This window comes from Malurus melanocephalus, unplaced genomic scaffold (assembly GCF_030028575.1).
Source record: "Malurus melanocephalus ecotype Western Australia unplaced genomic scaffold, MMel_1.1 scaffold_50, whole genome shotgun sequence".
Lineage (NCBI taxonomy): Eukaryota > Metazoa > Chordata > Aves > Passeriformes > Maluridae > Malurus > Malurus melanocephalus.
Genome location: NW_026623282.1, coordinates 2,854,148 through 2,870,497, shown reverse-complemented (window position 1 = coordinate 2,870,497; position 16,350 = coordinate 2,854,148). Strand labels below are relative to the sequence as shown.

The 16,350-nt window shown below is 37.3% G+C and overlaps 1 protein-coding gene across 1 annotated transcript in view; it reads right to left on the bottom strand.

Moving 5' to 3' along the window:
- Positions 1 to 194: 194 nt before the first annotated feature.
- NOP14 (NOP14 nucleolar protein) overlaps positions 195 to 16,350 on the bottom strand; it is a 23,128-nt gene continuing 6,972 nt past the window's right edge. The window contains exons 7-18 of the mRNA XM_057365289.1: positions 16,150 to 16,281; positions 14,685 to 14,997; positions 13,263 to 13,393; positions 12,962 to 13,047; positions 11,285 to 11,420; positions 9,600 to 9,701; positions 8,672 to 8,825; positions 3,963 to 4,122; positions 2,996 to 3,143; positions 1,977 to 2,095; positions 895 to 1,050; positions 195 to 552 (exon numbers count right to left, since the gene is read on the bottom strand). Coding sequence (XP_057221272.1) covers positions 453 to 552; positions 895 to 1,050; positions 1,977 to 2,095; positions 2,996 to 3,143; positions 3,963 to 4,122; positions 8,672 to 8,825; positions 9,600 to 9,701; positions 11,285 to 11,420; positions 12,962 to 13,047; positions 13,263 to 13,393; positions 14,685 to 14,997; positions 16,150 to 16,281 — 1,737 coding nt within the window. The 3' untranslated portion in view covers positions 195 to 452. The remainder of the gene's footprint in view (positions 553 to 894; positions 1,051 to 1,976; positions 2,096 to 2,995; positions 3,144 to 3,962; positions 4,123 to 8,671; positions 8,826 to 9,599; positions 9,702 to 11,284; positions 11,421 to 12,961; positions 13,048 to 13,262; positions 13,394 to 14,684; positions 14,998 to 16,149; positions 16,282 to 16,350) is intronic.

Sequence of the window (16,350 nt, the reverse complement as noted above, 5' to 3'; positions counted from 1 at the left end):
AAAAACAGTTTTCCATGGAAACATTACAATTTGGCTCAATGCATAACAACTATCACTGAATTTACCAAAGAGGTAGTGAGTACMTGAACAGTGAACCTAGTTCACCAGCCTGAATTAACAAAAGGTTTCTGCTCTAGTATTTGTATGTGTGTGTCTGTGTGTGTGTAGTTCAAGTTAGGTGTGTGGGATTAGGCTTCAGACTTAGAACTCTGATTATTCACCCAAATGTTTTYATTAAAATAAAATGGAAGCATGCCACATACAAAAGTGTTATTTTTATTTTCCTTATGAAAAGTTGTGGATTTTCCTGATAAGCAGGCTCATTTTTTCAAACAGATCTGATGATGTCTCTTCAAAGAAACGCATCCAAAAATGCAATTAAAATCTGTTCAAAAGCCATAAGGTTGGGGTACTTTATATGGCAGTAAGATTCCTGCTGTAGATAGTCCCAATTAACTCTTCCATTTTTTCCTTTTCATTGCTTTCCATTCGCCTTCCTGTGTAGCAAGGCTACCAAGAAGCTCTTTCACTTTTCTTTTTCTGGCTGAATCTCTGTAAAACAAACAATCAACATAAAAAAATATTTCAGAAAGATTATATTAGGGAAAATCAGTAMATTTAGAGAATAATTATTAATTCATAAAAAGTCCCACAATTCTTAARTTTCACCAACACACATTTAAATAAAAACATTTTGCATCMTCTTAAACTAAAGAAATGAAACYRCAAAGCTGAAACCACTTTAAATGATCTCTACTGAAAATGTTTGGTTTTCCTCAAATTGTCCTATCTTAGGTTTAGGAAGGTTGATCATTAATGTCAGTCTTGGTACACAGCAAAGGAATACACAGCAGAACAATCCCCAAAGTGCTGCTGAAACAAAGGCTACAGTACCTCTCCATGATTTCTGACAGCTGCATTCTAGCCAGGTATTGGTTGTCTTTCCGAATCTCACGAATGGCTCCTTTAAGYTCACGTTTATGCCTCAGGATCAACTGCTTTCTTTCTTGCTCCTTCTTGCTGCCTGCCTGTTTTTTTCCAAACTCTAAGCTGAAATGAGAATGTATGTTTGAGCACAGAACACCTTAAACCCACAACCTTTTCATATTTTTATGGAGCGTTTTGCATAAAAACCTCAGTATTTTAATTCCTGCATATTATATGATTAAGTTGCAAAATAARGACCTGCCCAATGAACATACTGGAAAAACACTCACCAGACCTTCTAACTGCATGTCATCATCACACTAATAACCCCASTTCAATTCCCCCTATGCAGCCAGAACTTCAAACAGACTAAAAAAGCTAGAGTAGAAGAATGGAAGATGTCTGGAGAAAGATGGAATCTCCCAACACATATTAAATTTTTGCAGGTGCCCTCAGTAGATGCATTTCACAGAAAAAAATCTGATTAGTTACTTGGGGTAAGTGTGTATGGCAGAGCAAAATTGTCCTCTTTAATTGCTAGAATAAATAAAGCAGACAATTTGTGCCCCTGTAGATAACCAATATGGCGTAACAAGYCAGCAGCCAATATAAAGCAGATTTCCTGAATCTGAACACTCTTCTATTATCTACAAAACTAAATTGGTGGTTTTTGTCCACCCATCTTTTACCTTCATATATTTCATATACACATGAACTACTCACTCTTGGTCTTCTGACTTGAGTGCCTGACAGAGCATTCAGTAAAGCATGTGACTGGATAATAACCATCTRATCATCTTGAAATGTGTTAATTTACAATTCATTATATGGGCAAGAGTTGACTTTCAGTGCTATTTTTCCTACAAGATAATATTTGCTCTTCAAATTCCTCTTTTTTTTCTTTCCCTCCCTACCACCCAAGTAGCTGTCCCCTTGTGAATTATGTACAAARTCTAGCAGAAAAACAGCTCTGCTCTGTGTCCTGCTTTCCAAATCCATTCTAGCTTGCTAAAAATCCCAGGGTTTAACTTCACCTTTCCTTTACTTACACTTTCACAATTTTAGGAGTATACTGTTTCAATGGTACTGGCTTCTTTTTCTCACATATCARTGGGGTATAGTGTTTTACTTTGCTCTCTAGCTCTTTCAGAGCACTGTGATACCATTCCTGAAAAAAACAAAACAAATTGCAGTTGTAAAAGCCAAACCCACCAAATSAAACCCACCATGAATCACAAGCTATTGTAAACTGAATCAACAGTAATGTCCTCCCCATATGTTTTTCTCCTGGGTTAAAGTCACAGCTACTCACTAGGACACCGCTGACACTGAGATGCTGTAACCCAGCCTGGATAATTCTTAAAAGCATTTGGAAGTCAATTTAGTTGGTGTCATGGGCAATAAGAAAGGTCAACAGGTAGTCTCACCTAACAGAGGAAGAAACAAGCCTAAAGCCAGTTTAACTGAGACTTCCTTTGCTGGTAAATTTAAGAATGACTGTTAGTTTTATTGTAATGGCAAAAATATAGGACATTTAGCATCACCTGCAATAACATTTTATGATGCTTTTTGAGAAGAAGACAATTTTGCTACATTCAAAAGAGACATTAAAAATTGAATCTCATTGGYAGAAAATAAGCAACTGTCCTAGGTTAGGTACTGACCAGGCTTATTCATATTACCTGTACAGTTTTAAGTTTTACCTCCTCAGTTTGGTATGTGTATTTGTTTTACCAAGGTCTTATAGATTCATTATGAAGTTAAAAGAGCAACTGGATGCCCAGATTACTCTTCTTAWAAATTATGTCACTCACAGAATGCAACAGTATTACAAGCCAAGTGCTGTTCTCTTCATTTAGATGGGCAAGAAACAATACACAATGGAAAAATACCTTTTCTAAACATTCTCTGTTCCTCTTTGTTTCTTCCACAGAAATATCAAAATGCCTGACCCTTGAAAAAAATCTCACTAATGCTTACACTTGGTTTCTTGTTTAAGCACAGGTGAAGGTCACAGAATTTCTTAATAAAACAAACATTGATTATTTAATTCCTGAGGAATACATACCTGCATTTTTTCAGGATATTCATTCACTGGCACATGTTTTGTAAGGAGCATTCTGAGAGGATGCATTATTTCATGGAACGATGGTAAAGATTCATAGAGAGCTGCACATTTTTTAATAAGGTCAAAACACAGGGCTAGACATGATAACCTGTTAATGCACAAAAAATTTAACATTTTCACTTGCAAAAACTGTAGTGGTTTTCAAATAAAATGAACTGAATTAATTAAATTTGGACTGTTAACAGAATCCATTAGGACTGCTTGGCAGAATCAGTTACAGCCAGTTGTTAATTCAGACTAAAAATTTCMCTCTCCTAAGCATGTACCAAAAGAATTCCAACAGCAGCAAATCTTTATGTCAGTGCATTGAACACAAGCCAGTATTCTGTCCTTGGCACTTATGAGGAGTAAGAAGTTTTTATACTGGTTCYAAAAGCGTTCTGATACTGGTTCTGAAGTTCTAAAATTTTGTTGAAAAAGAATTAGTAATTTTGGTTTTCTGTTCTCTTAGAACTTAACAAAAGGCTTTACTTATCCCTCAAATAAAGTTATACCATAACACATGTGCAAGATWAAAAATGAGGCTGAACATGGTCAGTGAACATGTTTAATTATGGTCTTTCCTAAATTCATTGTTCTACTATTTAAGTTACACTYTCCAATGCAGCATTTGTATATACACACAGTTGTTTGATGCTAAGGAGCTTGAGAGYTTAAAGTACTGAGCACCTCCCCTGTCCCTGTCATCCTCATCAGTTCAGAGCTGTACCAAAAAGGAATGGTAGGTCTGAGCACTCCAACAAGTGCTCTGCATAATGTTCTGGCAAAAGACTAGCATCTGCTCTATGCTACAGAGCATCATAAAAACAGAACTATCCTCTGCTCTTATTTTTACTTCTAAAGGGCACTGTCACTGTGATAACGCAACAGCTGATTTGTATTTTTTCTGTTCACACTTCTGACATACCTGACATGATTTATCTCTGTTTTGTTGGCTTCCTTTAATTTAGTCACAATACTCAATGGAACATTTTGCTTCTCCCAGCTTTCCAGATCCTTCTTATCACACACGAAAAGCAATTCTAAATTTTTCCCCACTGGTGTAAATGGATGCACTACAGTATAGCCTAAAAAACCAAGAACAACAATCATTAAACGAGATTAGTTCTAAGCATTCTTTCTGAAGAAAAMCAGCCAACTCATTTTACATTTTTAATTGTACTACCTTAAAAAATACTTTCATCAATATTCCATTTCTCTAAAACAATGGAAAACACTGGAGCACGGGGACATAGGCTATTGCTCTAGTCACACTGCCCAAGTCACAGAATCCAAAGGCAGGAACTGGGAAAACTAAGTACTGGCCACTGTAGGTCAGGCTTCAAACTAAGGAACCTGCATGTGCTCAGGTTCCTGGGACCTTAGGCATCTGAGGGTCCTGAGGGAACTGGCAAGATAAAGTTCCTAAACCATTTTCATATCTGAAAAGTTGTAGCAGTCTGCTCAAGTTCCCAGTGACTGGAAAAAGAAGAAAAACAATCCCCATTTTTAAAAAAGGAAAGAGGAGAGATCCAGGAAACTACAGGCTGCTCAGCCTCACTTMTATGCCCAGCAAGATCATGAAGCAGATCCTCCTGGAAACCATGACAAAACACATGCAAAACACAGAGGTGCTTGGTGACAGTCAACATGGCTTTGTTAAGGGCAAATTGCACTTGACAGGTTTGCTGGCCTTCTCTGACAGGATTACAGAATCAGTGGATAAGGAAAGAGCAACTGATGCCATCTACCTGTATYTGTACAAAGCATTTGACACTGTCCTGCACAACATCCTGGTCTCTAAAGCAGAGRGGCATGAAACTCACAGGTGTATGACTCAGTAGATAAGCAATTATCTGGATGGTCACACTCGGAATTGTGGCCAATGGCTCAATGTCTGTGTGGAGATTGGTTATGAGTAGGGTCTGTCAGAAGRTCTGTCCTGGGACCAGTATTATTGAACCTCTTGGCTGGGGACACAAAGGGATTGAATGCACCCTCAGGAAGCTTGCAGATAACACCAGGGTGAATGGTGTGCTTGGTATGCTAGAGGAACAGGGTGGGACCTTGACAGACTTCAGAGCGGGGACCAAGGGAATCTCATGAAGTTCAGTAAAACAAACTACGAAGTTTGTTTCCTGCACCTGAGCTGGGGCAATCCCACACATGGATACAGACTGGGCATGAGTGCTTTGACAGCAGCTTTGTAGAGGACTCAGAGTATTGCAGGATGACAAACTGAATTGTGAAGTGACAGTGTGCTCTTACAGCCCAGAAACTGTATTGTTCCYGGACTGCAACAAAATCAACACKGGCAGCAGGYCGAGAGAGGGGATTCTTCTCTTCTACTTCATTCTCATGAGATCCCAACTGAAGGAATGTGTTCAGCTCTGGGGCCCCCAGCAGCAGGACAYAGACCTAGCTCAAGAGCACCCAGAGAATAGCCATGAAGATGACCAGAGGGCTGGGACACTTCCCGTATGAGGACAGGCTGAGGAAACTGSGGTTTTTCAGTCCAGAGAATGCTACAGAAGGCTAGAGAAGAGATGGTTCCAGGGAGATCTTACAGCAGCCTTCCAGTATTTAAATGAGGCCTACAGGAAAGATGGGGAGGAGCTCTTTATCAGGAAGTGTAGCGATGAGGGGTAACAGTTTTAAACTRACAGAGGTAAATATACATTAGATACAAAGAAGAAACTCTTTACTATCAGAGTAGTGAAGCACTGGAACAGGCTACCCAGAGAAGTTATGGATGCCCTGGCAGTGTTCAAAACCAAGGCTAGATTTTTGAACAAACTGGTCTAATGGAAGGTGTCCCTGCTCATGGCAAAGGGGTTACAATTAGATGGTCTTGAGGTCCCTTCCAATTCAAACCACTACGATTCTTYGATTCATTCTGTGTACAGAGAAAGTTAAGACATGTAGGTACACATTTGCCCTGTGGGAAACAGGATGCACAGTTAAACCGCAGGTTTGCTCCAGGATGGAGTGCTGGATATGCTAAAGAGGATAGGGCAGGCACAGGATTTTCCCATGGAGTCACAAATAGAAGGCTTTGACCAGAAAATGGTCATGAAGCAGAGTGAGCTGGAGCAGGGAGAGTCCACAGCTGTAGCCACAAATGCCTCTCCTGTCAGCTCACAGCAGGGACCCTCAGACCCAGTCCAGCTAAGGAGTWTTACAACAGGAAAGGAATGGAATACAAAATATATACTGGAGCACATGGAAAACACGAAAGAATCCTTATGCTTCTGATCACAAGTTGATCTGTGAAACTACTTACACAGCAATATGAAAGAAGCATCTGAGGAATTTCATGGCTAAGGGACAAAATAATTTGCAGTCTTAGTGCTGACCTTGGGGTTTTTTCCCCTCCCTCCATTTTCCTTATGTCCTGCAAGCTTGCAGTGGAATTTATTTCAGAGTTTGAGAAAGTTTTAAGTTTAGATTATTTACATGCTCTAGAGCCTGTATGTGGCTCTTCACAGACAGGCCAGAAGACAGTAYATTTAAGTAAAGGTTTTTAAAGGTTTTTGTAATCTTTGAGACCCAAAGATTTAAGAGATTATGATACACAGACACTTATGCAAAATCAGGAACTAAGATATGTGAATTTTATTATCTGCTTTACTTGTGAGAGGACAGCAGATCTCATTAACAATTCCATTAGCTAAAGCTATCAACCATGACAACYCCTTCCCACTCTCTCCACCTACAGCTTTTCTTTTTAAAGGTAATAGTTTTTACTCTAAATCAAACTATTTCAGTCTTTTAAGAGCTGTATTCCATATATCTTYCTCATGTGAGAAATTTATGGCTCAAGACCATAAAATTAAAACATTAAGACTTTATTTGCTGACTCTACTTACTGTTAAAATTGAACCCCAAGAATTTTTTGGTGTGCCAGTGTATCAGGATTCCAAAGAGCTGCATGTCTGCTCATTTTAAAATACTCTGTGTTGACAGCTTAACCATCACAATTACCAGCAATACTTCCACCATGAATATTCAAAACCRCAACTGGACACCTTAGGAACTTCCACCAACATTGACTGGAAAGTTCTCAAMGAGAACACTGTGCCTCTAATGTATTTTTTATTGAGCTTTTCCTCACTGCTAACAGGAACCAACACCATGCAAATTTAACTAGTGCAAAACCATTAAGAAAAAATACAAATAAATATTTTTAAAAAGGTAACAATTTATCATTAATTACCACCAAGTATTTTTCAAGTTTCTCATCTATTTTTGCATAATCCTGTATTTTAACTCTACCAAACCCCTCTGTAGATCAAGTATTCCTAAGACAGTACACAAAGGAGAAAATAGTTTAAGTACTATGTAACCCACCCACTCCATAACCTCTTCCCACCTCCTTCTAAGAGTTCAGCTGTCTGCATTCTGAGAATCCACAGYTTAGCTCTGATGCAGCCCAGCTGTGTAACCTTGGCTCACACTTCASAGGAAACTGCTAAGCTGTGAGAAGCAGCTGGGAAAAGGGGTATGTAGAATGTAGAATACAGCTACGTCAGATAATAAAGGTGAAACTGCAGTGCTAGGTTTGTTGAGAAAAAGAATCAGGGGTAGCTTAAAAAGTCACAAGCAACAAAAAAAGGCCATCACGGAAAGGCAAAAAAGTCCTGAAGGGAAAGGAAGGGAGCTGCCCATTCAGGATGTTCCAGAATCCTGACAGAAGRTAAACCTTCCTCACCAGACTGATGACAATTTAGAGAATAGACTCTTAAGGGTCTTATCAAGARTGATGAGCATACTAATACATAGTCTGTAGTTCATTAAATCAAAGATATCTTGTGAGTTTATCAAATAATTGAATTTTTCACTTGGTAATATCCTGTCTGGAGTGTCTCTTCCTGCATGCTGTGCCCAGACAGAGATACCAACACATGAGTTAGTTACTATGCTGTGACAAAACTCCTCAAAAATAAATTATTGTCACTGAACTGGTCAACAAAAAAGCCCAAGAACTAGAATAACATTAAAGACAGAAACTAATAAAATAAAAATCATTGAATTGCTAACACACAGATCACACTGAAAAGATAAATTTATTCTCCCCGTTGTCTGTGCAAATTGTTAAGTTTACACACATAGGCTACTGGTCCTGCTTGTGGGGACAACTGCCCTCTATTACATTACTACCATGTCAAATAAATAAAAAGGAAAAATACCAGCTTTGTGATATATGYCTCTCATTCAGATTGGTGATATGGCTATTAGCTGAAGATGAAAGGTATCTGCAGCATGAGCTGCTGCCTCACTGTGAAGTTACACGGTATTCATCAGGAATCCATTAGGAACTCTGAATTTCAGAACACAGTCTAATCACACAGTCTGTTTAGAACGACAATATTGCAAAAATACTGCACTGTRGCCAACATGACTTAATTTCCTTTAATAACTTCAGTCCTTTCCTTCCTGCCAACAACACCAGAGGATCTMGTTCATAACAAGATGCCCAAGAATCAAGGTTGTGTTTGACTAAACGAGAAAATKATTTTGGCCTTTTGCTCAAAAACAATGAAATCAGTGTGAAATATTTGTATTGAAATTTAAAAGATAAACCCCAATACTAAATTGACTCTAAACTAAATACTCGTTTACTCTAAACAAACTCACCCTGGGCCTGGTTTTTGGGTAGAGAAATGTGAAGTACTCCAAGAAGGAAATTGATGAGTTCTGGTACAAATCTTTTKGAGAAAGATACATATTCCAGGAACAAACAGCATATAAATAACCCTTTAATAACATCTTGCAATGTTGTAATGCGACACTAAAAGAAATAATAAGAAAAAAATATTCCTAATTAAAAGTTTATACATCACAAATACAGAATCTCCCAAAAAGATGAAATATTAACTACATTGCAAGCATTTAAAGTCTGTAAAATGACACCCTTTTATCATCGATGAAAACCACCCTGGCTTTCCCTGGTTCTCACTCAAGAGTATCTGCAGAACTTAGTAACAAGTTTATCAGAAATCATTCAGCCACTAGAAGGTGCTAAACCACAAACAATAAACTCTTCATAAATGAACCAGTGAAATAGAAGGCWCACAGCAACTTGGCAACAATAGAACAATTAGCTCAAGACTTTCAAAACATATAAACAGGATATTAGGACAGAAAAMTGGAGACATATTTTAACTCAATGCATTACATTAGGTACATTTTCAAGGAAAACAAATACTGCCAATTTTTAAGTAAATAACCTCTCTCAAGTATGCAGAAATGCAATATATGGAAAAGAAACTACTAATGGATGACTTCAGATTGTATTCAATCTGTTCTATTAATCCTATGTAATTAACCATAGAAGGAATTTTTGTGTGACAGCTTGAAAAACTGAGGAGATATTGTTTTGAGTTGTACTATACCCTGCAAAGGCGTTTTCCTCCTCACTCTTTTTTCCAAATACTATCTATGGCTACAYCAAACACAAAGGTGCCTTTCCACTACATCCATTAATGCTAATAGACATGTTTGGAGTCCTAGAAAGAAATAAGAAAGTGAAGTTATATACTGAGATACAACATCACAGACATACCTTGGTAAGTAGCTGACTCATRTACATAAAAGCAGGTGTTACAACCGGATGCCAGAAGTCAGAAGTTGGAAACAGCAGAGATACAATTTTCAAATAAATAAGCTGATGGCACATAAAACAGARTAAGGCAAAATAYAGTTACAACATTATTTCCAGGATCTTGACTTTATACATATTTTGTAACATATGTAACATTTGAATGTATCAGTAGTCAAAAATATTACAATATACACAATTTTGAGAAATTTGATGYTATACATAACTATTWAAACAACTGTTTAAGTCATATGTCCACTATGGAACACTGGATTGAGCGAGGCAGCTGAAAGAACAATTTAGAAGGAACTATACCTSCCCACCCCATTTACTCCACCAGAATATCTGACCCACTTCAGCTCAACACAGTCACACACTTGCACATCACAAACATAGGAGCAGGTGGCCACAGAGGTCCTGTGACACTTTTCAACCAGTCCTCAAAACACACAGTGAGGTGACCAGAACCCAGGCATATGAAAGGCCAACTAAGACAATTGATCTACAGAACATTCATTTAACCAAGTGCCTTGAGAATACAAAGTGATGTAATTCCACCCTAAAAGATAATGATGGCCTGKAACCTGGAGAAGTCCAGTGAAGGGAATGAAACCCAAAAGTATGACTGGTGTACGGGTGACAAACTAAAAACAGAAGTTAAAAACTCTACAATACATTTTCTGCAAAATCTAGATCATCTTGAATAAAGACTCTTCAAAAGAACTCAATATATCTTCCAAGCTGTAAGAACCAAGCCTTCCAAAAAAATASTTCAGTCTATTTTCTTTCAATAGTCTAATTATTCCATTAGGCAGCAGCAATTCATCAAGCTGAGAGACAGAAAACAAGCAGCTCCCTCTGAATTAGAYTTACGGTTTGTCTTCGAAACATTACTACAATTAAAAAAAACCTCATTTTCCATATGCWCCATTCTTGAATTCCCTAACAGCCAGTTACCTAGACACTGTAAAAGGAATCTGTTCACATTTAACATGGCCAGTGAAAATGRGATATTACACTAATACAAGAAGAAAAGAAATTCGTAACAAGTCACTAATTCAGCCATTATCATTTATAAAGTACTAAGAAATGTTACATTCTTATATAAATAATAATATTTTCTTGGTTGGTGTTTTGTTTGTTTGGGGTTTTTTTTGCTTTGTTTTTTTTTTTTTTTTGTTTGTTTTGTTTTTTTTTTTTTTTTTTAACCTAGGAGATATTGTAGAGATATTGCACTTCTATGGAGCACTTTTAAAAAACATTTGTACTTAACATAATTAACGAAGTCACAACATAACTCAAAACATCACTTCTTCCTAAAACTATTTMAGTTTCATCAGGAAATCAAACAATGTTCTGATATGAAAACTGGAGGGGCAATTTTAMGATCTTTTCCCCTTTTTAATTCCATAGTCACACTTCTATTTTGAAGAATGTGTGTGTCTGTGTGGATTGTGTGTTTCTTAGGGGTGAAGCTCTTCCATTGTTGTAGGAGTTTTCGTGACAGCTTATCTCCAGAAAGGCATTTTAAAATATTGAAAAACCTCGAAAGTCATAGATGCTAATAATTCACTACATAATGTCATSTTGCACTTACTAGCATTCTGTACTAATGCAAAGAGATTATCCCAACAACATGCATTTGTTACCGTGTCTAAACCTGGAAATGTTGCACGGCCTCTGACTTCAATTATTTCTTCCAGATCATGCGCAGCATCTCGAAGGATAAACCTGACACTGTCACAGGCTGCCTCAGGAAACATCTGGCAAAGATTGTACAATGGCCTATTAACAAGAAATGTAAGTCATAATTCAATTATACCACCGAGGTTAATAATAAAAATGATTTTTAAGCACCCATAGGAAGGTTTCTTGTGTTCTATCTACATTGTAACAATAAAAAATTGCCTGCAACAAATGTTTCTTTTTCAGAATATACATTATTATTGTAATACTTTACTTTACATAGACATGTATTTTTCATTAGGCCTTGTGACAATCCTTGAGTTGTAGGTTTCTAAATCTAATTTCAAACTTTCAAGTACACTCCTAAATCATTTGCTATGGTTATGACATATCCTTCTGAATCTCCTAACTTTAGATTTTACTGCACTGAAGTATGTTGGCTTATACTAGACAGGCCACTATTCTAAACACTCTTAGACAATATTAAACAACATGTAAGGCAGCAACGTGGTTAGCAAAATTATTACTGCAAACAAGGAAAAAAACCCTGACCACAAAGTTAGATCAGCTTCTGGCCTATGGCTTGTGCCTACAGCCAAGCTTTCAGCTTTCATTTTCAGTGAAATATGTCTGTTCTGAAAGACAACCAAAACATATTTACCCTTCTGTGCAAACCATGCATGAGAGTATCAATGGGTCAAAGCTCTTGCTGATGAATGCAACAAAGCAATAGATGCTAATGCTGCACATAACAGATTTGTAAAAACTTACAGCATGAACTAAAAAACCTATGCTGCAAACTACATAAAAATGCTCCTTGAAAGAAAGCTGTCTATCCTGCAAAGTCAAGACAGGAACCCCAGACCAATTTTGTTTGGAAGTGACCTTAGGAGATCATCTCATGCWACCCACTGCTCAAAGCATGGCTRACTTCAAAGCTGGATCAGGTTGCTCATAGCTTTGTTGAGTTTGGTGTACCTTCACAGCTTCCCTGGGAAACTCATGTTAATGTTCAGTAACTTTGCTGAGAAGATTTTTTTCTTTCGATCTAGTTGCAATTTCCCTTGTTGCAGCCCTCACCCATTGACTCTTGTCCTTTGCTAATATACCTCTGAGACAAACATGGCTCTCTGCTCACAGCCTAACTGCCTGCAAGTTCAAGGTATTTGAAGACAACAATGCCAAACTGACAACTTCCTGCAAAGTGTTTAGTTGGAATTTCCATATGAGCTTACTGTAACACTTCTAATTCCATTTTCATCTTGATCCCTGAGTGAATTCACMGAACTAAAACTCATGGGAAAACCAGATTGCAATGGAAACTTCACAGTGTCATTGAAAAGCTTAAAATCCTTTATCAGCAGTTTAAATAATTTCTTATACAGAAGTTTCATGCATATACAGTATTACTTATCCACTACCCAGAAAAGGCATTTTGCAGACCAAAAAATACATTCTGAAGTTTTGAAAAATCAAGTAACACATGAAACAAAGTTAAAACATAATAAAGGTTGAGAGTTACCAGCTGCCAACAAATTCTACTGGATATCTGAAACAAGCAACAAGCTAAATGCTTTACTTTAGGTAGCTTTTCTCCTTAAATCCTGAAGGAGCAAAAGTGTATAGGATTTAATACTTACAGGACCAGTTTGTCAATTGTTCTCAGCTCTGGTAAATCCAGAGTTGCCAGCTCTCCAATATATTCCAAAAGGAAGCCAAACAATTTCTGCAAGAAGCCCAGTATGTTAAAATTATTCATTTTTTCTTCATTGTACATATTCTTAAACAGTGATACAAACTAAGAAAATGAAGATTATGTTAATTCTACAATTATTTGCAACATAGAAGCATGTATATTTTATACTGCTCCCCAAATATGTACTAAGACCTACTCTAGAATTAAAAGTTAATTTTAAACTTAAAACAACAAAACCCCCATACTTCCAACTTTGCTTTGTTTCCCACTGCAAGGCTTGGATGATTGCATTTCTGAATTCTCTCCAGTATAATCAGCTGCTGTTCAATTGTTCTTCCAGCCAATAAAGACTTAAATGTCTCATAGGATTCAGGAGCTAGAAAATAAAAACAAAAATTGATCAGACAAAAATCTCAAACTTTGTATCTTTAATTCAAGTTAATGTACAACAAATTTCCAATCTGAAAATGCTATTATTCAGAAAAAAGAGAAACCATAGAGGTTTCAAACAATCACCTTTTAAACACCAACAGTCTATTAGTATATATTAAGCATTATTTCTGCGAACATAAGTCAGAAAATAACATATTTTTCAATGCTTAAAACTCAAGTCATCCGGTATTTACCACCTATGCTGAGCAGCACAACTGTGTTAAAACAAAGCAGAATTAAACCTAAACACACGTTCAACCATCCATTTACCATAATGCAGTTAGTTCTATGTTTAATTCACACCTAATTAGCTATTATGTGAAGAACATTAAGAAAAGTAATAATATGGCCACTAATAGAAAATTATCTAAACACCCCCTGGCAAAAAAAAAACAAAACCCCTAAAACAAAAATTCTGGCATATGTTTATTCTTTTACAAAAGTGCACATGCTAGAAGCCATCCTAACTAGTTGTGTTTTTTGAGTTATTTCAATATGACTGCTTTTGGGTTAAAGCAAAGCCTGAATGCTATTTAAAAGGCTTTGTGTAATACATCATTTTCTTTTGATGGAAAAACAAGCACTTAAGGAAGTTGTTTGAAAGGTTGTTTAATCTTGCAATAGATACTTTTGTTAGAGAAATCCACACTGGGACAATGGTTAAGATGAATTATGTACTTAATATAAATGTTTTGTGTACTACTTGAAACATGTCTCCTCCTTCCTGCTAGGCATGRACCCAAGACCAGTCAAACTTTGAGCGTCTCTCAAATACTGCAATGTTACATCAGAGGGATTAAACTTCAGAATSCTGCCTCTCCAAGCGTTTTCTGACAAAAATGTCAGTTCAAACACCAGAGAAAATGTCTGTATAGATCACAGAATACTGTTCTGGCTTCTCTTAGGTAAAACAGTAATATATTGGATTGGATATGCTGGTTGCCTACAGAAAGGAGCACAGGGATTTTTATTTTACCCCCCTGTGTTTATCTTCCAATTCTGATGCTGCTCAGAGAGGCAGAAACTGCTCTGGCATGAAACAGATCTGGTTCCTAGTGTGCCGAGCATGACTAGGGCTGCTCAATAAGAACAGCAGTTACTGGTTACTCTTTGAATAGTAGAATAAAACTATGAAGCAAAACTTCACAGATGAATGTAAGACCTACAGAGCAGAGAAAGTGACCACTTGTTACTAATCCCCTGACGAGGGATCCCTGGATCAGTCCTTTGCTTACCAGCAAATACATAGGGAAGCTCTGATTTGGCAGCTTCTCTCTCTGGATCTAATTTCTCCACATTCTGTGATTCATTTTCATTTGCCTCGTGTTTCTTCTCTAGTTTATTCCCTGCAGCTTCTTCTTCACTCTCAAGATCAGATTCAAGATCRGAGTGGCCATCTGCAGCATCATCCTCCTCATCTTCACTTGCAGATTGTTCCTCACTTYCTTCTTCATTCTCATTATCCTCTTCCTCCYCTTCCTCCYCTTCYTCYTCTTCTTCTTCCTCCTCTTCTTTCTCCTCTTCATTTTCAATATTAATTTTTCCATCCTGTCCATAGATAAAACGAGCCAGTTAAAACAGTGATAAAATGGCAGCACCTCACCAGAATCACCATGCAAAGCTATTTTAAATATGCATGAAGAGAATTTGAGCCTTGCTACCCTGACCAGGCAGTAAATGCCAGYAGTGTCAGCCAAGAAGAGATATTAGGGAGAGAACATATATACAGATATAAAAAAAGTAGAGTATTCTTAAGGGGTTATAAGATACTGGAAGAATAAGAGGGAGGTTACAAGGATTAAAAGAAACCACACAGAAGGAAAACTAATCAATGACATGAAAAGAATTTACAGAAACATTCTTGGTTAAAAAATATATTCCTTCTGTGTTAAAATAGCRTATCAGATAAATATTTGGTCCCATCCTGATTTTATTAATCATCAGTTTCAATTCACATTGACTATTGGTATTCTCCCCTCAAGGAGAACAGCAATTCCCTTGTTACTTGTGTGTGAGAGGATGAGGATCAGCACACACATGTGACACCATCAGGGTGACTCATAACTTTAAGGTTATTTGCTCTGCCACCTTAATAATCAAAACTATTTCAGAGTGAAAGGGCTCTTTCAGAAATCTACTCATCTTTAGACTGAAATTTGGTGAAAACTGTATGAAATACAGTGAAATTTTTAAAAAAATTGATCAGAAGGGCTAAAGAGCCTCCTCTTCAACCCACTAGGCCAGAAGCAGAGAAGGCTACTCTAGAAGCTGGAATACAGTCAGTAGATTGAAGGAAAGAACTACTTATTTAYTTGACACTTGTAATACCACAAAGAACACAGTATCTAGTTTTGGGCCTTCAAATTACAATAAAGGTATCCATAAACTGAAGCAAGWTCAGCAGAAAGCCACCAAGACTACTGGGGGCTGGGGCACCTGGTGAGAAGAGGCAGACCTGGACTTACTCAGCCTAGACATAAAAAAACTCTCTTCACAGTAACGGCAGTCAGTGCACATCTCTCTCCATTCTTGGAGATTTTCCAACAACAGACTGGATCTGAGTAAACTGGTGATTTCAYAGTTGACCCTGCTCAGAGCAGGAGGTTGGTTGGACTAAATGTCTCCACAGAGTTCACTTTCAAACTGTTTATCCTAATCTTCTTTACAGACCTCTGAAAATTCAGAAATTTTAAACCTTACCTTGTAAGACAATAARCGTCTATCATCTTTATCCAGGATAAAGCCATCAGCAAGATCATCAGCTGACATGTGGCTGGGTCTCTTTTTATTTGCCTGTTCATCTATTCCATGCATTCGTCGTAATCGATCTGCCTATGTTTCACAAGAAATACCACACACAGATGTGAGACATCTAGATCAATCAGGTAACTACACTAAAAT